This window comes from Panulirus ornatus, chromosome 30 (assembly GCF_036320965.1).
Source record: "Panulirus ornatus isolate Po-2019 chromosome 30, ASM3632096v1, whole genome shotgun sequence".
Classification (NCBI taxonomy): domain Eukaryota; kingdom Metazoa; phylum Arthropoda; class Malacostraca; order Decapoda; family Palinuridae; genus Panulirus; species Panulirus ornatus.
The window spans coordinates 8,779,459-8,801,564 of NC_092253.1; the positions used below are offsets into that span (position 1 = coordinate 8,779,459).

The 22,106-nt window shown below is 36.9% G+C and overlaps 1 protein-coding gene across 21 annotated transcripts in view; it reads right to left on the minus strand.

Moving 5' to 3' along the window:
• LOC139758387 (uncharacterized) overlaps positions 1-22,106 on the minus strand; it is a 126,537-nt gene that overhangs the window by 6,472 nt on the left and 97,959 nt on the right. For 17 of the 21 annotated variants that reach the window (XM_071679720.1, XM_071679731.1, XM_071679730.1 and 14 more), the window contains 2 exons: positions 10,941-13,430; positions 4,844-4,916 (listed from right to left, as the gene is read on the minus strand). In XM_071679720.1, coding sequence (XP_071535821.1) covers positions 4,844-4,916; positions 10,941-13,430 — 2,563 coding nt within the window. Of the gene's footprint in view, positions 1-1,366; positions 2,598-4,843; positions 4,917-10,940; positions 13,431-22,106 lie in introns of all 21 variants that reach the window. The other 4 variants (XR_011714815.1, XR_011714814.1, XM_071679732.1 and 1 more) reach the window with 4 other exon arrangements.

The window sequence follows — 22,106 nt, forward strand, 5'->3', positions numbered from 1 at the left end:
AAACAAACATCTCTCCTGTCCCACCAAAATGTGTTTTTAAATCATAATCAGTCCCCATCTCTTTTTTCCATTCGTTCTAATCAAACGTCAATATGCTTTGGGAACCATTATTTTCCTTAATTGATCTTTCTTCTCAGACCACTTCCTTTGATCCTTAAGAGCTTCAAATCTACTACGTGCATTTTACAAGCCATTCTGTTTCACCAGACTAATATCTCACCTACATGCATCAAAGCAGACTATACATCATGCAACAGAATCAACCACATCTCCATGCTTCTATATCTTTTCATTATCACTTCCTCCTAAGCTTAATATCTTGCTCACAGTATAAATCTTATGAGCATTCAATAACACATGTTTTTGTATCATCTAATATCTTACAAACTGTACACTACACTTCAATTCATTAAGCACAATTACTATTATCCTATAAACTAATGTTGAAAAACCTTGAAAGTTGCTGAAACATCAACATTGAGCCTCTCTATATCAAAGTGGTATCCTAATGTTCATCTTCTGCAACAGTAACCGCTAACAGAATAAAATATAACGTGCATTCACATTCCCCAAGCTGCAACCTTTGTCAGTCTGTCTTAATGACTCACTGAAATTGATAGAGAAACAAACAAATTTGTCAACATGAATTGTGGCCAGCCATACTCATTCCTTTAGGCATAATAATGACCATTTTTTTTCTTTGTTATAATTAAGGAAATGATCATTATGCACACTCAATACATTTGACTCATGAGACCCAGAATCATAATCTGTGCACTGCTTTATTAGTATTATGATATCAAATTGTTTTATATAAAATCCACTTATGGCACTTAAATTTTCATTACTGATCAGCTGAAATGAGACTGTGCATCAGATTCACATTTCTATCAACAGATAGTGACAAACAAGTGATTTATGTTCCAGTAAAATACAAATCTGTAACAATGAACAAAACCTTTTATTCGTATAGAAACTTAAGACCTGTGTGTGAACTTTGCGAGAAAATATGCATTCAAAAAGAAATCTCAATATTTAAGTACAAATCCTAATCTAAATTTTTCTTCTAATCAATTATTACATACATTGAAGTTGTATTCATTTTACAGTGTCTTCTATTTAATGAAAATAAAATTGTTCTATATGCCAAAATTTATCTGAACAAAATAAGATGAAAAACAAAAAAGGACAACATGAAGAGATAGTACAGACCAGAAGCATTTCCTCTGAATCAACAATAATCTAATTCACATCTTGCTAAGTGGTACACATTATGCATAGAAATTTATACAGAACTAAAATCTCAGTATTACAGAATCTTATGACACTGGGTCGTCATGAGTATTTTACTGATGCGTTTCCTTGCCTTTGGTCAGAGGGTCTGTGTTTCATCTTGAATATCAGTAGAAAAATCAAAATAAAAGAGGGACACTGAACAAGAGAAAACTTTCAAGAAAGACATAAAGACACTAAAAAAATAATTATGTCAACAGACTCAAGAATATATAGAGAAAATGTTGGAAAAATATACAAAACACAGAAAAAAGATAAGAAATGGCAAAGAATAGAAAAGAGATAATACTACTTGTCAAAGTACAAAAAAACATGAAAGACCAGAAAGTTTAACGAGACAATGAAAAATTTGTGTGTATAGAAAAAGAGAAGACAGGTAAGGAGATTTAGGAGAAACGATGATGACTGGGATATGGAATCAAGAATGGAAAAAAAGGGAAATAAGAAACAGAATGGGAAAAGGATTCATAAACACTAATAGGAAAATTACAAATGGAAGATAAGGAATAAAAGGCAAAGGAAAAATAAAAGACAAATATGAAATATGAGGTAGATGAAAAGTGAGAGGAATAAGAAGGATAATTATAAAAAAAGGAACAGGAAAAAGGCACCACTGAAAAAGACAAAGAGATATATGTGGTACAGCAAGATGGATGAGGAATAGAATGCTAAATGAGGAAAAACAAGGAATGTGGAGTATGAGGCATAGTAAAAATGAACAAGAAACAAAAATCAAAAGAAGAAAAATGTAAAGGAAGAAAAAGATAGCAGAGGAAACAAAATAAATATGATATAAAAGATAAAAGTAGAAGAAGAGAGGAATTACAAAGAGAAGGTACAGAAAGATACTGACAAACAGATGAAAACAGTAAGTAACAACAAGAGGTACAGGAAGCAAAAGGTGAGGATCAAAAATGACAGGAAAGTACATAAAATTTGAGAAAAACATCTTGAGTCCAAGAGGAAAATAACAAAATGTATTGCTGGAAAGTATGAGGCTGATTGTGAGTTCCTTGACTGCCTGTTGGACACCGATATATGTAGGCTGATTCTTCACATACTTCAAAGGTGGTACATCAGAATCTTAAAATATTTCCCAAACATCATACAGAACACAAACAATTTTGCTGTTGAGTGTCATTCACAAGCAAGATAATAGTTCCTCTTAAAATCACACTTCAAGAACAAATCTGAGAACATAATAGACACTTATACAATATGACTGGTATCAGTTATTTGTTTAAACATCTGAGGGTCATCATTAGAACACTGCTGGAACTTTCACTATTGTGAGTCCATGCATTCTGGAAAGAGATGCAATGAGAAATGTGATAAGACTATAAGGAGATATATTCATTTAATGGTTGAGATGCTGTTAGGTTAAAACAAGTATTCATAAGATTATGATCAAAGTAGTATAGGCAAACCTTATATATACTAAATCTGCTTTTTAACTTAGCAATTAAAAACAACACAAGTGAAGATCAATTAATAGTTATTCACTGAGAACATTCAACTTAAAAGCATCTCCTAAAAATGTTTTCAAAAAGTAACAATATACAAAACTGTGACTGAGCATGGTAAAACTACACTCCAGTATTAATATAAAGACAGAAGAACCTCAGCAATTTCCTTGAAATTCAAAGAAGGCCTTTGCTTATTATGAATGAATGTGAACTGACATTGTGCTCTTAATGCAGTCATGGCAAATATAGGAACTATGAAGATATACAGCGATCTTATCAAAGACAAAACACAAACACAAAAATTATGTATCCTGAGGGAAAAGACAAGGAACAAAGGAACATGGGAAATATTTGAGTATCCAATGGAAAGGGAAGGAACATGGGAAATAATAGGACACCAGAGAGAACATAAGAGAACTTGGGGAACCATAAGGAACATCTGGCACACATAAGAAACATCTGGCACACACTGGAAATATGAGGAAACAAGAAGACTCATGAAAAATCTTTTAAAGTAAAAAAAATTGAAGGAAACATATGAAAATATGAGAGAACCTGGCAAAGGGTGGAAATAAGAGAAATTTTTAAGGAAAAGGATCTTTTTCAGCACGCAGACAACAGTACTGCATTGCATCTCTGGATCTTCAGCATCCCACAACTGATAAATCCCAATGTTAGAGAAGCAAAGAGCAGGTGTGATTGATGGCATGTAGTTTACTTTCCCCAAGAAAATCAGTACCCAAACTCACAAGAGTAGTATGAGGTATGAGTGCCTCACACTTGCCCATGAAGATGCTGTATCATCTTAATTCTAAAATTTTGAATTCTAGGTAAGGCTTACTAAAGATTCACAAACAGAATTCATCTGATTTCAAAGGGGGCCACAAATTAATGAGGGTATCAAAGGGAACTTGAAAGAACAATAAAAAAAATTTGAAAATATAAATGAAAGGGAGACAAAAGAACATAAGGGAGTCTGAAGAAACTGGGCATAAATAAACAAAATGAAATAAGGTGAAATGTATGGGAAAAAGAATGCACTGGAACTACCCGAGAGCAACAGGAAACCAAGAGACAATTTAAAGAATCATGAGTTTTTATGGAAGAACATGATACAAGGACAGAATTACAAGAGTGAACATGGAATAATGCAAAGAATCACAGTGGAACATTAGGAGACAGGTAAGAGCTTCAAAAACATTGAGGAATATTCTGGTAACCTATGATAGAAAAAAAGGAAGTCAGTCATACATAAAGGAGTACACAGCATATTAGGACACTGTAGAGATGCAGAAACACAGGGATAAGAAACAGATTATTAAGAACAAGAAAGAATTACACAGAAGAGATGGGTGTATAAGGAAATAATAGTCTGAAGAAATGGGAGATTATATAAAGAATAAAAGAAAGGACCATGAAAGGATGCAAGGTGACATTGGAGACTTGATGGAAACTGAGACAACATGAAGGGATGTATGGGAACATGAGTAGACATGGGATAACATGAGAGAATTTACAGTAATGTATAAATGTGTGCTTACAGACACATCTTAATACGTGAAGAGTATTCTAATAAAAGTGTGATAATTCATCTATCTGTTCATCTTAATATCTATATATATGGGGATGTAAAGTTTAATTTCTACCAAATTTCAATCTTTTCCTGATTTCTTTCTCTGATAATTCAGTTTTCTAAGTCTGGTTTTAATGTGGAATATGAAATACCTTCTTGAGAATTATCAAGGTTAGACTGTTCTTTTTAAGAAAAATCAGTTGCACATACAAAGCACTATGATTTTCAACAATGCTCAAGTTCACAGTCTGATGATACAACTATAATTAGCACATTCATTATTGAAAGTCTGGAATATGACATGTAATGACTACTGAGAGAAATGAGCGAATAAAGCAGCTAAAATGGGACACAATATTAAACAGAATAAAACAAAAAAAAAACAAAGCAAATAATTTAGATAATTGCCTAATAATATCTATAATCAAGAGAATCTTATCGTAATGAAGCTTGCAGATGTTTATACATTTCTAGGGATAATTACATGCACAAATTCAAAATCACAACAAACCTTTGGTGATGACCTCATATTCATCCATGTCTGGGCTTGATCCTTTACTCGATGTCGGACTATCGTTGTTCTGCTGAGTAAATGCAATATTATGCATTAGTATAAGAAAATGTTCCAGACCATTTTTTCTGAGGGAAAAAACCATACAGACTACTCCCTGATCCTTTAGCACTTTATCAACACTGCCTGAACTTCTTTCAGTTAATACTCAATTCCTTATTTGACTTCAGTTGAAATTCTTCCTAAATACACAAACTTCTTATTTCTGGGCACTAGATTTCTTAACGCAGAATAATGTTATGGTACATATTTACAAAATCATAGATTTATATATACCCAATACCAAATTCATTGCAGTGCTCTGTATCAAACAGTAACATAAAAGAGGGAGAGATGAAACACGGCAATCAAGTATCATAATAATAATAAAAAATAATTTATATATATTTCATTATCATTACTAAACATAATCACTGTTTCCCGTGTCAGCAAGGTAGTGTCAGGATACAGACGAAGAATGGCCCATCCATGCACATACATATATGTATATATATATTAAGTATGTTTGAGGAAAAGAATCTGGATGTTTTGGCTCTGAGTGAAACTAAGCTCAAGGGTAAAGGGGAAGAGTGGTTTGAGAATGTCTTGGTAGTAAAGTCAGCGGTTGGTGAGAGGACAAGAGCAAAGGAAGGAGTAGCACCACTCCTGAAGCAGGAGTTGTGGGAGTATGTGATAGAGTATTAGAAAGTAAAATCTAGATTGATATGAGTAAAACTGAAAGTAGATGGAGAGAGATGGGTGATTATTAGTGCCTATGTACCTGGTCATGAGAAGAAAGATCATGAAATGCAAGTGTTTTTGGAGCAACTGAGTGAGTGTGTTAGCAGCTTTGATGCATGAAACCAGGTTATAGTAATGGGTGATTTGAATGAAAAGGTGGGTAATGTGACAGTTGTGGGTATAATTGGTGTACATGGGGTGTTCAGTTTTGTAAATGGAAATGGTGAAGAGCTTGTAGATTTGTGTGCCAAAAAAGGACTGGTGATTGGGAATACTATGCTTAAAAAGAGAGATATACAAAAGCATACATATGTAAGTAGGAGAAATGGCCAGAGAGTGTTATTTAATTCACATGCATGTGGTATGCAAAAGGTTGGAGGTGGGTAGATTGGAAAGGCTAGTGATGAGATGAAGAAACTAAGATGCTAGTGAAACAGAAAAGAAAGGTGTTTGGATGGTATTTGCAGAGAAGTAGTGCATATGACTAGGGAATGTACAAGAAAAAGCAGGAGGAGGTCAAAAGAAAGGTGCAAGGGTTGAAAGAATTCTACCTCCTTCTTGTATTAAAATTTCTAAAAGAGGAAACAGGAGTCAAAGCAGGGAATGTTCATCCTCCTTGAAGGCTCAGACTGGGGTGTCTGAATGTGTGTAGATGTAACCAAAGTGAAGAGAGAGGAGATACAGTAGCATGTTTGTGGAAAGAAACCTGGATTTTCTGGTTCTGAGTGAAATGAAGTTCAAGGGTAAAGGGGATAAATGGTTTGGAAATGTTCTGGGATTACAGTTGGGATTGGCTTGAGGACAAGAGCTATGGAAGGAGTAGCACTACTCCTGAAACGGGTTGTGGGAGTGTGTGTTATAGTGTATAAAAGTAATTTCTAGATTGATGTGGGAAAACTGAAAGTAGATGGTGAGAGATGGGTGATTAATGGTGCTTATGCACCTGGTCATGAGAAGAAAGATCATGAGAGGGAAGTGTTTTGGGAGCAGTTGAGTGAGTGTGTTAACAGTTTTGGAGCATGAGACTAGGTATTAGTGATGGGTGATTTATATGCTAAGGTAGGTAATGTGGCAGTTGAGGGTATAATTGGTGTGCATGGATTATTCAGTGTTATGAATGAAAATAGTGAGAAGCTAAAGAAATGTATGCTGAAGAAAGACTGGTGACTGTGTAAACCTGATTTAAAAAGAGAGATATACACATGTCTATGTATGTAAATAAGAGAGATGGTCAATGGGCATTATCAAATTAGGTATTAATTGATTGGTGTGTAAAAGAGATTTTTTTGGATGAAATGTGCTAAAAGGGACAGCTGGTGAGGCAAGGGTGAAGATTTGTGGAGGTTTCTGAAAAAGAGGAGACAATGTCACGGAGAAGAGAGTGATGAGAGTACATGAGCTTGGAAAGGAGACTTATATGAAGAAAGAACTGGAAAGACGTGAGTGTAGAATGGCAAAAGGTGAGAGCATATGAAGTGAGGAGAATGAGTGAGGAATGGGAGGTATTTAAGGAAGCAGTGATGGCATGTGCAAGAAATGCACGTGGCATGCAAAAGTGGGAGATAGGAGGATCAAAAAGGGTAGTGAATGGTGGGATGAAGAAGAAAAGTTGCTAGTGAAAGAGAAACGAGAGGCTTTGGGCGGTACATACAAGGAAGAAGTGCAGGAGGTCAAGATGAAGGTGGAGGTGTTGAAAAAGAGAGCAAATGAGAGTTGGGGTGAAAGAGTATCAATAAACTTTAGGGAGAATAAAAAGATGTTTTGGAAGGAGGTAAATAATGTGTGAAAGACAAGAGAACAAATAGGGACATTGGTGAAGGGAACAAGAAGGGAAGTGTTAACAGATAGTGATGGAGTGAGTATTTTGAAGGACTGTCAAATAAGTTTGATGATAGAATGGCAGATGGTAGAGTGTTTGGGTCAGGGTGGTGTGTATAATGAGTCAGGGAGACTAATTTGGTGAGAAAAGAAGGTAGTGAAGCCTTGTGGAAGATGAAATGTGGAAAGGTGGCTGGAGTGGATGGGATTGCAGTTAAACTGATTGGTTGGTAAGGATATTCAATGTAAGTATGGATCATGGTGAAGTGCCTGAAGATTGGAGGAATGCATGTATAGTGCCACTGCATACAGGCAAAGGGGATAAAGATGAATGTTCAAACTACTGATGCATAGGTTTGTCAAGTATACCTGGAAGATTGTATGGAAGGGTATTGATTGAGAGGGTGAAGGTATGTAAAGAGCATCAGTTTCAAAAGTGGTAGAGGATGTGAGGATAAGGTGTTTGCTCTGAAGAATGTGTGAGAAACAATTAGAAAACAGATGCATTTACATGTGGCATCTATGGATCTGGAGAAGGCATATGATAGGGTTGACAGAGATCCTTTGTGGAAGGTCTTAAGATCATATGGTGAGGGAGGTAAGCTGTTAGAAGCAGAGAAATTTTTATTAAGGGTGTAAGGCATGTGTACCAGTAAGAAGAGAGGAGAGTGACTGATTTACAGTGAGGGTCAGTCTGCGTCAAGGGTATGTGATGTCACCATGGTTGTTTGATTTGTTTATGGATGAGCTGGTGATTAAGATAAATGCAAGAGTTTTGGAGGGGGTAGCAAATATGCAGTCTGTAGGGATAAGAGAGCCTAGAAAGTGAGTCAGTTGTTCACTGATGATACAGCACTGGTGGTCATTTCAAGACTGAAAGTGCAGAAGTCAGTGACTGAGTTTGGAATCTGAGAACAAAGAAAGTTGAGAGAAAACATGAAACAAAGCAAGATTATTGGGTTCAGCAGGGATGAGGGACAAATTAGTTGGGATATAGGTCTAAATGGAGAAAAATTGGAGGAAGTGAAGTGTTTTAGATATCTGAGAGTGGACTTGGCAGCAAATGGAACTTGGAAGCAGAAGTGAGTCATAGGGTGGAGGAGGGGGCAATGGTCTGAGAGAGATGAAGAATGTGTGGAAAGAGAGAACATTATCTCGGAGAGCAAAAATAGGTGTTTGGAGGAACAGTAGTTCCAACAATATCATATGGTTGTGAGGCATGGGCTAAAGACAGGGCTGTACAGAGAGGATGGTGGATGTGTTAGAAATTAAATGTTTGAGGACAATATGTGGTTTGATTGAGTAAGTAATGAAGGGGGGTAAGAGAGATGTGTTAATAAAAAGCATGTGGTCAAGAAAGCAGAGGAGCTTGTGTTGAAATGGTCTGGTTACATGGAGAGAATGAGAGGAAAGGTTGACAAAGAGGATATATTTGTCACAAGTGGAGGGAACAAGGAGAAGCAGGAGACCAAATTGGAGGTGGAAGGATGGAGTGAAAAAGATTTTGAGTGACTGAAGCTGGAACATGCAGGAGGGTGAAAAGCATATATGCAATAGAGTGAACTGGAATGATGTGGTACACTAGAGTTGATGTGCTACCAGTGGACTGAACCAGGGAATGTGACACATCTACGGTAAACCACGGAAAGGTCTATGGGGCCTGAATGTGGATAAGGAGCTGTGGTTTCCGTGCATAACACATAACAGCTAGAGAATGGATGTGAACAGATATGGCTTTCTCTGTATGTTTCCTGGTGCTACTTTGCTGTAGCACAGGGTGGTGATGCTGTTTCCTGTAAGGCAGGGTGATGCTAAGAAATGGATAAAAGCAAGCAAGTATGAAATGAATATGTACATGTGTATATATGTGTGTTCCATACATATTTGCCATTACCCATATTAGCGAGGTAGTGTTAAGAACAGAGGATTGAGCCTAAGAAGGAATATCCTCATGATAAGTTCCCAAGTGTATTTTCGTGTAATGATCACATTGTTAGGAGAAATAAAAGAATGAGATGGAAGATGTAGGATAGTCATTTGATATACAAGGAAGAGACGTACTTGAGACACCACTGGTAAACAAGCATTAATGGATGGTAGTGTTCAGGTTGTTGTTTGGGTCTGGCATCATGCCTCTGTCATACAATCTTTATTATGTGAACAAGAGAGAGAACTGTTCACAAATTTTGCCTACGAGAATGCTATCCAGTTTGTGAAGACCTTCACTGATATTAATGTTACAAATCTTTGTGTATCTAATAATACAAGATTTATTGATATTTCTCATGGTAAAAGACTTAAAGTTAATTACTGATTTGGCATTACTCCAGTCAATACAATGGATGTAACATCAGGAACTGAGCCTTTGGGGAAAAATCCTCACCTTGCTCCTTCTATTTTCTACTTTTGAAAGTGATAATACAGAATAGGAGGATTTTCAGCCTACCAACTCCCATCCCATTTGGGTGCATTGTACAACATGAAGATGATACACAGTTAGTGATGTTTCTCTCCTAACCATTGGGATATATGAATAACTAGCTATCAATGGTTAAAAATGCTAAATTGGCACTTCAGCATATATTCTGATAAAAAAAAAGTTAATGTACGTTGTTAGGAAACACTGCACACAAAGCAAGGCCAAGTGCACAAACACTGCACATGATGATGAAGATTAACTTCGTTGTACAAAATGAAAAGAACCAAAGCTTGCAACTGTATTATGACAATATTTTACTTGGTGCAGTCAGTTACTGAAACTGAACAGTGATGCTCATACCAAATCATATAGTAGAGCTTATACCAAACTAGTATATAAAAAGGTATTCATGCAGAAAGGAAGGAGGGCTGCCCATACTAATGACTGGTTTGAATGCTATAACTTCAAGTATCAAATGTTTGGTTGTTTTCTATGACTGGGTTGAAATATCAGTCAGATGACTGACTGCAATATGCTGAACACAAAAAACGAAAATACTTGTAAAATCAAGGAAATATAATAAAATTCAGTTTGTGACAATAAAATTAATAATGAAAAAAATTCATAGATGCTTACGACTGATTAATTACTTGATGAAACTTAAGAGAAAAAAAAGGCTGAGAGGTAGCACAGAGATTCAACTCTTTCTTATAGGATTTTTCTGTAATAAAAAATGATACTCATTTGATTACATTAACCTAATCTGTAAAACAGTCACATAGACTATGTAAAACTAGGTCTTACCTATGGCAATGGCACTGGAAATTTTAATGAATATAATGTCAAAACAAAGAAATTATTAAACAAAAGAAATTATTAGTGTGCTATAAAGAGTTCATACACACAAAATTCTAAAATCAGATGTTAGTGAAAAATAAAAACTTGGTTAGTAGGCCTTGCATGCCCATGATACTAGGTGTACTAGGTTGAGTGAAGAGCACTACAATCTGTTACATTCCAAAAACAGGAGAGGGTTTGGTATGCAAGTATGAGCCACACCACAGCCACAACGCTCCTTACTGGGCTAACAGTGGCGGGTTCAGGGCCCTTTTGAAGTGTGGCTTCTTGGGGCACAGCGGATTTCAGAGGACTGCTGGGTACTTCTTCTTGCACTGCCTCAGCTAAAGCAGCTTCTACGCTCTCCTGTGCAATCTCATCTGTTGGTGTTGAGGCTGAAGAATCTGGAGGTGTGCGGGTGATGGGGGACACACATACTGTGGATGTGTTGGGGGACGTATCAAGGGCAAGAGTCTTTGCTGCAGTTTGAGTATTTTGGTGAGAAGCTCCTAAATTCTTTTCTACATCACTAATCGCTACTACTGTTGTGGCGGAGGATGACTCATCTGTAGACAAAGGCGACTGCTCAGATGGAACTTCCTCTCTTTGTGCTGCTGGATGAGTAGGTACAACCTGTGATGGTTGGTGTGGTGTGAAGGTATCCGTGGTGGCTGTAGCAAGTAGTTCCAGAGCAGCACGGGTTGTTGAAGCTGCCACTGATTCAGCAATGGCTTCCAAAGAGGGGTTGACTGGAAGTGGTTCTGCATCTTGGGAGACTTCCAGGTTCTCTTGGGACTGAAGAGTCTGTGTAGGTGATTTGAAATTACTATTTCTGTGTTTCTCCCTTTGGACGTGAGGTGGTACTGGGCTACTTTGGCATGGCATAGTTTGCTGATTTGGATCAATTAAAGTCTGTTTTTTGTTTACTTTTGCTGATGATATAACATTACTTTGAACAGAAGTCTTACCCTCTCCATTAACTGCCTCCAAGGCATCCTTTGGAGTAACTTTTGCTTCACTTCCTCTAGTAGTTTCAGAACTTATATGACATATTTGATCGGTTACATTATGATCGGATGTTAGAGTACTTATGGAGGTTGTTAATGGAGAAGCTAAAGGAGCTGAACCTGTCGCTACTTTGGGCTCTGAAGCTAACAAATCTATTTCTTTATGCCTTACTGAAGGAACATCACATTCTTGCTTTGATAAGTCTTTAGCAATGTTAGGTGATGAGGATGTGTCTTGTCCCTCCTTAGCAGGTATTATGGTGTGTAAACTAGAACCCAATTCATCACGATGTTCCATGCCTAAAAAAGCAAGACTTACATGACTAGTCACTATGCAAGGAACTGCTCCAGCCTCACTTGCTTCAATTTCCACATTTTGCACGGGCGTTGACCCAACCACCTTAGCATCCTTAACTAGCAGTTGTGTTTCTGAAGGAAGAAGTGCATCAAGGAGAATTTCTGTTACTTGGGATTGGATTGGACTCTTGCTGCCTCCTTTTGTCTCTACTCCATCCTTATCATGGTGAAAAGAGGTATTCAGACCAAGAACAGCAATGCTATGCTCTTCATCAGTCTGAGTACTATGTTCTTTACTATGAGTTACAGGAGTTTGAAAGGATAAAGATGTCTGAGTCTCCTGGCCTCTGCATATTGACTCAGATTCTTCATCCACTCCTCCACATGCATGATCTATCTTTAATACATGAGCATTACCTCCAGTCTTTCCTGGCAAATCCTTACCTCCTGCTCCTGCTTGGACTTGATCTTCCTCAGCAAATGACACAAAATCAGACACATCAGCTCCAGTCTCTGTAGCTTCAGACGAACCTTCTTCTCCTCCAGTCTCACTGCTTATGAGTGCATCTGAAGGCAATTTAAATGTTACCTCCTTTGTAACTGCAGTTGAAGGTTTTCCTTTGACAATATCTTTTTGGTGTACAGCTTTATCTAGTGAATCAGTATTTTCTTCAGGTTGGTGACCTCTTGAAGATTCTTGAGGACTAGTAGAATCAGACATGAATGCTGTACTCTGAGGAATTGTGGAACGTGGCTTTGTGGATTCAGTGGCCGTTTTAAAATTTGGTTCTGCAACCTGAATTGGTTTTGTATGTTGCACTGGCTGAGATGATGAAGAGGAAAGTATGGTTGTCTCAGCATGCTTATGTTTAGGAACTGCAGATGGTTTATCCTGAGCTGATACCAGTTCTTCACTTGACCGAGTAATGCCTGCCTGAGCTTTTACAGATGGAATGCCTGCTTCTGCCTCTTCCTGAGATGAGGGTACTTGTTTTTTTGGAGTTAAAAGCTCATTCTGATATTCAATTAATTCAGCCTTTTTTCCACATGCAGCATCTACTGCTGATGTCTGGGAAGAAGGTATAGCCACTTCTACCTTCCTAGAAGGTGGAGCACCGTTTGCTGTGGTGAAGACGGGTGGAGTAGCATCTATCTTTATCTCCTTTGATAAAACTTCATCATCCTCCAGAACCTCTTCCTCAGAGGTTGAGTCATCTACCTGTGCTTTCCCAAGATGATCTTGTACCTGCCCTGCCTCTAGTGGTGGAACCCCACCTACCAAAAGTTCTGAGAAACTAGACAACTGGTCTACCTGGAGCTCCTGAAGGTGATGCCGAAGAGATGTGGGGAGAGACGTGTCCTCGCTTAGCGTTGTTGTCAGTGCCTCACTGCTCAAGTCTTCTTCACTTGTTATATCACCCACCTCCTCCTATACACAAAATGAAAATACATTAAATAATTTAATACAAAAAAAATTATTGTTTTTGTAAAGACTTCCTATTTTTCTGCTTAAAACCTCTACAAAACAACAAACTGAAGGATTCAACTGGACTTCCTGAGGATAAAACAGTGCCTGTATTAACTTAGTGGACAGAGTCATGATTATAAAGGTTTGCGGAACAAATATAAGCCACATCAACAGGCACTTGATATTGTACAGCAGCATAGTTAAAATCAACATGAAGAGTTATAGTTAACTTTGATGCGATATACTCTACTACATCGCTCAAACTAGCATTAAATGGTGTACTAATAATTCTTGACATGACAAAGCTTAATTAGTCTAAGGAATGAATAATAAATGATTCAAAGAACAATAGTCCAATGCACTCAGCCCTTGATTAAATGATATTTAGTAAGGGATATATGTAAAAACAACCTGTCTGTTGATCTGGAAAAGTCATTTTGTTTCAAATATCAAAAGGGGATGTGGCACTCACAGTATCTTGGGTCTAGAATTTTCTTATAATATCTCAGAAGTATTACGCATTCAAAAATCTTAATACCAGAAACACAAGTCAATGAAGAAAACGTTTACAACTAAGAAGTGCAAGAGACATTTTCTTACACTTGCCATCGATTCCTGAATCCAAGGAATTACTCACAAGCTCAATCTAATACATTCTTCTCCCAAGTCATTTTCATTTCTCTTTAAAAATTCTGCTGTAACGTAACAGCTTCAATAAAAATTCAAAAGTTGTAAATGTATCAGAATACAAATCATCTGAAAATAATAAAACAGTTGATATGAATTCCTTTAAACTGTTACATTTTGGTTCAATAATTACATATAAATGATACATATGAATGAAATGCATGAGTCTACAATGGATTAAACAAAACAACTTAATAAGCAATTGTGTAACAATAACATCATTTCAATATACAAAAAGGCAAAATGAAACACTCAAAACATCTAGGCTACACTTCTCAAACACTGTATGAATTCAAAACATTTCTTCCATGCTAACCCTTTCAGCTCAATCTTGTAGAAGATCAAATTCATGTCATGCATTCCCAGCAAATATCATCATACAAAATTTCATACACAAACTGAGAAAAAAAGAAAATTTTACATTTCAAAAGTTCATGGGAATTGGTATAATGCTTTCAGTGAAAAATAGATAAAACTAAAGTTGCAATCACTCGTTTCCATTTGTTTTTCTTTTTCAAGTGTCATTTAAATTTCCTATTTGTATGTTTCAAGATGCTTGAGCAAAAGTATCATAAATGCATTCTTTTCCTGTATCATGTTCTTTGCAGAATCAGATCATTAGATCATTCAATAAGGGAATACCCATGATAAATAAAAATCAAGGACTGATTGTATAGGTTGTACCTCTTTAATCCAGCAACCTTTGGACCTGGCCACTGCTGGACCACAGAAAATGCCGGAAAACACAATTTGACCCCTGAGTCATACACAGTTGACAATCCAATCTCATATTACTCAAACAAGGTCTTTACAAAAGTCCCTTTTATTTAATCTTTTTAATAACTCCACCTTTTCAAGCATATATAATGATTTATGCTTATGCTTATTAGTAGAGGCACCATCTTCTGCACCTCTTGGTCTCTTGGATGACATCCTGAAGAGCTAAAATACCGCTGAATACAAGAAATTAACAGGACTATTAATTAAATTGGCTGCAGTGTAAACAGATTTTGGCACCTTAGCACTGCTAACAGTGCTGCCCTGATGGCAGATCCACAAACTAATAACTAATGGCAGCAGATTCAAAAGGTGCCAGACCATGGAGTTGCTGGACCATAGAGCGCTGGATTAGAGAGGTACAACATGTATTTCAAGGATTGTTGGTTTACTTAACAAAATGATATTTGCCCATCAACTTCAATCCATTCTCGGATAATGCATGTATCATTTACAGCATCAAATATCTTTTATATTTGTTCTAATCCAAATACTGTACTTTTATTTCTGCAAAGTGACTCTAACAACAAGGGAAAGAATCATATGAGGATTTGCAAAAAACTCATCTCATCATCTGTGTATATGGCATCTTGTTCTACATGAACAATACAGAAATCTAAGAATATAATCTATGGTAACAGGAAGCAGATCTAGACACAAAAGATACCTTATATCTTGATAAGATCATGTAACAAATATAATTATACAATTTCATCTAAGTATACAAACCTTCCAGCTGAGGATGTCCCATTAATTTACAAAAAAAGAAAAAAGATGGGTGGTGAATTATGAAACTCACTTATATTTCTTAGGATAAGATACGGGAGCAGACTGTACAGTAAATGGAACACATACCTATGAAATGTGATAACAATTCAAGATTGCTATCCTGTATTCAGATATGCATGTTATGGAAACATAGGCCAAATTATTTTGATAATATGTGATTCAGTGACATTAAAGTACAAACATAGAAATGAGCCTTGTGTTTTGTTATCTGCATTATACGGTGGAAGGGAAAATTTACCTTCAGTTTTAAACAACCAATTTTTCACTAATACAAAGTCTGTCATTCATCACTTGATGCTGAATTTTCTATATTTTCCCAGTTCATATACTGTCATCAAAATCTGTCTAGAGTTTCTGATTAGGAAAAAGCAATTAAAAGTTCTTAATTCTCCCCAATCTATTGAGACATATGAGGCTCAATTTTTGAAAGCTTACAAGGATTAGTTTGATAAAGTAAAAAATCAATCCAATATCCTAGAATGAGATATCAACATATGAAAACAATACAATGGTTCTTGGTTCAAGGGCTTTAGTTCAACCAAAAATCATTAGAATGAAATCAGCAGAATGACAGGTACAGATTGGTCATGTAAAGGTCATTTCCTTACAATTTTGATAAATGAACATAAATGATGGCACAAGTCTAAGATCTGATAGCATATGCTGGATGTCATATTGCAGAATTACAAAATTTTCATCACATTTAATAGGTTTTACATCCCAATCCAGCTAACGGAAATAGATAATACAGGTTTGATAAACATTTAAACATGCTGAGCTGTGGGAGAAATTTATGACTTAGCACACTGCAGCTGGAGGTCTGAGTAATGTCATTTTCTTAGATCACACTGTTTGAATGAATGTTGTTCTAAAAAAGTGACATCCATGCCATATAAACAGAGTCTGACTCAAATACCTCAATAAATCAACCAATAAAGTCAAAAGTATTCCAGCTGTATGGAACTTTCAAACAAAAATGGGCAGGATTACAGTTCTCAGGGCATACACTGAGAATATATCACAAGATGAAAAGAGCTACAATAGTGCACATGCTACCTTGATGAAAAAGTAAAATTCATAGTGACAGAGAAACACAGCAGGCTTACCACTTGTCATGCTTGAGAGGAACATGCATTCTACAGACAGTCTATAATACACCCTAAGAGTTTCCAATATTCATTCACATCTGACTCATTCTTTTTTATTTCAATCAACTTACTGCATACATAAAAATACTTAGTAATTCAACTTGCATCTTCATTAACCAACAAGGCATGACAATACTCCCCATATCAAAATTATATAGCTTTTCCAAGTTCGTTTACGCGAGCTAACAATATCTCAAGAGAAGGTTGCATGAAATATTGAAAACTTAATTTATTTTTCAAACATGAAAATACAAAAGACAGATGAATGTTCTTATCATAATGGCAATGAATACCTCAGGAATTTACTATAGGATAAATATTGTTGTTTTAGCTAATATTGTGAAGGTCACTATTTCTCAAATGTATCAAGAAATTATCAGTTGTGTAGCACAAAATATTAACACCTTACAATAGGTGTTATATTTGTCCACCATGGTTCTTGGATTCCTTGACTATTTCTCAGTGAGGTTAGTAGATCTGCATATAAATTTTGTCCTTTCTAATTCAATTCCCAAGTACTAATAATTCAATCTGAGTGGGCTGCTCTCTCTATATAACAGATAAATCATTCATTATGATCATAACTAGAACATGGAGAATCTTCCCAATACACTAATAAATTCCGTGTGTTGTAAAAGGCGACTAAAAGGGGAGGGAGTGGGGGCTGGTAATCCTCCCTTCCAGTTTTGACTTTTCCAAAAGAAGAAACAGAGAATGGGGCCAAGTGAGGATTTTCCCCCCTCAGGCTGTCCTCTGTTCTTAACGCTACTTCAATAATACGGGAAATGGCGAATATGCATGAAAAAATGAAAATAAATAAGCAATCTAAATCTTCTCCACTTTTAGTTCAATTTACCTTTCAGATTTCAGTTAGATGCCTCCAATTCTAAAAGAAACATTCAAATTCAGAAAGTATTCAGGTTTCATCTCATTTTGCTCATTACTTAAAAGTCATTCAACATTAGCAAGTTGGAAATAACAAATTAGTTTATTGGTGAATTAGCAATAGTATTCATTTACTTAACATGAGAATGTTTGAACAATCCCAAAAAGGAAATCTATTGTTTCACTGTAGCCATATCACGATCATGTCCGTGTCAACTCGTACCTCTATATTGTATATCTAAATGTAAAAGTTACATTCTCATTTGCAAAAATCAATATGATTCAGCTATAAATATATTAGACTATTGTTTACAATTTTAATCACGGTAATGAATTTTGATCATAAAAGTCTGACAACTATGCTTTGACAGGTGTACTGTGAGCATATCAGCAAAGTCTCAATTGTCAGTCATGCCACTGGATTGCTTATCAGTGGCAGTCCAAACTGAAAAAAAAGTGATCACCAAATTACCTTTACATTCTTGACTTGCAGGCTGTAATCCACAATAAACATAACAACTGCCATTAGATGGTAACTCTCCTACTTATTCCTTACTTGCCATGCTGCTTCTCAGAATGGACATGTCCAGAGTAGGCTGAGTACGAGGGGGACTGTGGTGTACCCCTATAGTTTGCTCTAGTCTCAGCATAGAAATACCATAAGTGTTGTGTGCCCAAAACTACTTATCTATGCTTGAAACATTCTGTGAACTATGATGTTATATCACAGCTTAATAATTATAAAACAATACTATCAACCATTCATTCACAACTAAAATTAACTTTCTTTTAGCTGTAAATGACAAAAGCAGGAAAAATCAAAAATGTTTTTCAACAAACCGTCTAATCTTTTGCACAAGATTAAGTAGACTTTTTTGAACAAAGAAACCTTCAGTTTGAATACAAGTTAAGCCATACCTAAATACAACAACAACAAAATTTGTAGCACACTATGTCCTCTAGAATTAAAGTCAAATTACCAAGACCATCATAATAATCTGGTAATGTGTTAACTTATGGAACAAGGTAAATGCAATGACTGGGTAGAGTTGGTGGAGTTGACTTTCTATGTATGCACATAACCAGTCACTCCAATGTGTCCAGAAACCCAAACTAGCTAACTTCCTCTCAGTTGGAAAGTTATTGCCAATGAAAAGTGGGGAAACTCATGAAAAGATGATGGAGTACAGGCCTACATCACAAATATTCATACATCAAAACCCTATCCTACATAGCTGTCATAATAGACTTAATCAACTTGAATATCATGGAGTCATAGTTCCTTTCAAACAAAAAAGATAATATTTAGTCGAAAGGCAAATATCCATGAAACCTGAGCAGTGAAATATTCATTTTTTATTCATCTGTAAATAGGTTAGATTACTTTCATCAATCATGATAGCTTTCACATTTGGATAATGTCAGTCATGAGTACAATGTAAACACTTTGCTGAAAAAACAATCTGAACTCATTATTATATCCATAATCTACCTTCTGTTGAGAAAAGAATATAAACTTATCCTTAGGTTTAAAATCAATCTATCTTATATCTAATCTTGTCATAGATCTAAAACTTCTGAAAAAGACAAAGAGAGAAATTAACCCTTTTTGCTTTAAAATGTCAATAAATGAACAATCTTTTCCTAAAATTTACCAACCAGACAGAAAAAGTAATAACCAAAACTAATCTCCCTGGATAATCAAAGATTCAAAATAATGGACTTCGTTAAAAAATAATTTTTCTTAAGAACCACAAAGACACATGTCTGAGTTCTAGGAGAACTATAGTAAGAACTATAAAAACAGGTTAAATATATATTACAATCGAGGCTTAGTGGATTAAAGGTATACTGCAAAAAGGCAGATTACTTTTGATATTTTTTCAGTCACAAGTATTTCAGAATTTCTATAAAGATTCCATCCTATATCAAAAGAACATGTTATCTATGAAAAAACTGGTCATCATGGCCTTAAACAAGGCACACAGTATATATATATATTATCATTATTATTATCATACTTCGTCGCTGTCTCCCGCGTTAGCAAGGTAGCGCAAGTAAAAGATGAAAGAATGGCCCAACCCACCCACATGCACATGTATATACATACACGTCCACACACACACACATATACATACCTATACATTTCAACGTGACTGAGTTTGGTAAAGTGTGTGGAAGAAGAAAGTTAAGAGTAAATGTGAATAAGAGCAAGGTTATTAGGTACAGTAGGGTTGAGGGTCAAGTCAATTGGGAGGTGAGTTTGAATGGAGAAAAACTGGAGGAAGTGAAGTGTTTTAGATATCTGGGAGTGGATCTGTCAGCGGATGGAACCATGGAAGCGGAAGTGGATCATAGGGTGGGGGAGGGGGTGAAAATTTTGGGAGCCTTGAAAAATGTGTGGAAGTCGAGAACATTATCTCAGAAAGCAAAAATGGGTATGTTTGAAGGAATAGTGGTTCCAACAATGTTGTATGGTTGCGAGGCGTGGGCTATGGATAGAGTTGTGCGCAGGAGGATGGATGTGCTGGAAATGAGATGTTTGAGGACAATGTGTGGTGTGAGGTGGTTTGATCGAGTAAGTAACGTAAGGGTAAGAGAGATGTGTGGAAATAAAAAGAGCGTGGTTGAGAGAGCAGAAGAGGGTGTTTTGAAATGGTTTGGGCACATGGAGAGAATGAGTGAGGAAAGATTGACCAAGAGGATATATGTGTCGGAGGTGGAGGGAACGAGGAGAAGAGGGAGACCAAGTTGGAGGTGGAAAGATGGAGTGAAAAAGATTTTGTGTGATCGGGGCCTGAACATGCAGGAGGGTGAAAGGAGGGCAAGGAATAGAGTGAATTGGAGCGATGTGGTATACAGGGTTTGACGTGCTGTCAGTGGATTGAATCAAGGCATGTGAAGCGTCTGGGGTAAACCATGGAAAGCTGTGTAGGTATGTATATTTGCGTGTGTGGACGTGTGTATGTACATGTGTATGGGGGGGGGGGGTTGGGCCATTTCTTTCGTCTGTTTCCTTGCGCTACCTCGCAAACGCGGGAGACAGCGACAAAGTATAAAAAAAAAAATATATATATATATATATTTAGATATCTGGGAGTGGATCTGGCAGCGGATGGAACCATGGAAGCGGAAGTGGATCATAGGGTGGGGGAGGGGGCGAAAATTCTGGGAGCGTTGAAGAATGTGTGGAAGTCGAGAACATTATCTCGGAAAGCAAAAATGGGTATGTTTGAAGGAATAGTGGTTCCAACAATGTTGTATGGTTGCGAGGCGTGGGCTATGGATAGAGTTGTGCGCAGGAGGATGGATGTGCTGGAAATGAGATGTTTGAGGACAATGTGTGGTGTGAGGTGGTTTGATCGAGTGAGTAACGTAAGGGTAAGAGAGATGTGTGGAAATAAAAAGAGCGTGGTTGAGAGAGCAGAAGAGGGTGTTTTGAAGTGGTTTGGGCACATGGAGAGAATGAGTGAGGAAAGATTGACCAAGAGGATATATGTGTCGGAGGTGGAGGGAACGAGGAGAAGAGGGAGACCAAACTGGAGGTGGAAAGATGGAGTGAAAAAGATTTTGTGTGATCGGGGCCTGAACATGCAGGAGGGTGAAAGGAGGGCAAGGAATAGAGTGAATTGGAGCGATGTGGTATACCGGGGTTGACGTGCTGTCAGTGGATTGAATCAAGGCATGTGAAGCGTCTGGGGTAAACCATGGAAAGCTGTGTAGGTATGTATATTTGCGTGTGTGGACGTATGTATATACATGTGTATGGGGGGGGGTTGGGCCATTTCTTTCGTCTGTTTCCTTGCGCTACCTCGCAAACGCGGGAGACAGCGACAAAGTATAATAATAAAAAAAAAAAATATATATATACATACACAGACATATACATATATACACATGTACACAATTCATACTGTCTGCCTTTATTCATTCCCATCGCCACCCCACCACACACGCAATAACAACCCCCTCCCCACACATGTGTGCGAGGTAGCGCTAGGAAAAGACAACAAAGGCCACATTCGTTCACACTCAGTCTCTAGCTGTCATGTATAATGCACCAAAACCACAGCTCCCTTTCCACATCCAGGCCCCACAGATCTTTCCATGGTTTACCCCAGACGCTTCAAATGCCCTGGTTCAATCCATTGACAGCACGTCAACCCTGGTAAACCACATCGTTCCAATTCACTCTATTCCTTGCATGCCTTTCACCCTCCTGCATGTTCAGGCCCCAATCACTCAAAATCTTTTTCACTCCATCTTTCCACCTCCAATTTGGTCTCCCAATTCTCCTCGTTCCCTCCACCTCTCACACACATATCCTATTGGTCAATCTTTCCTCACTCAT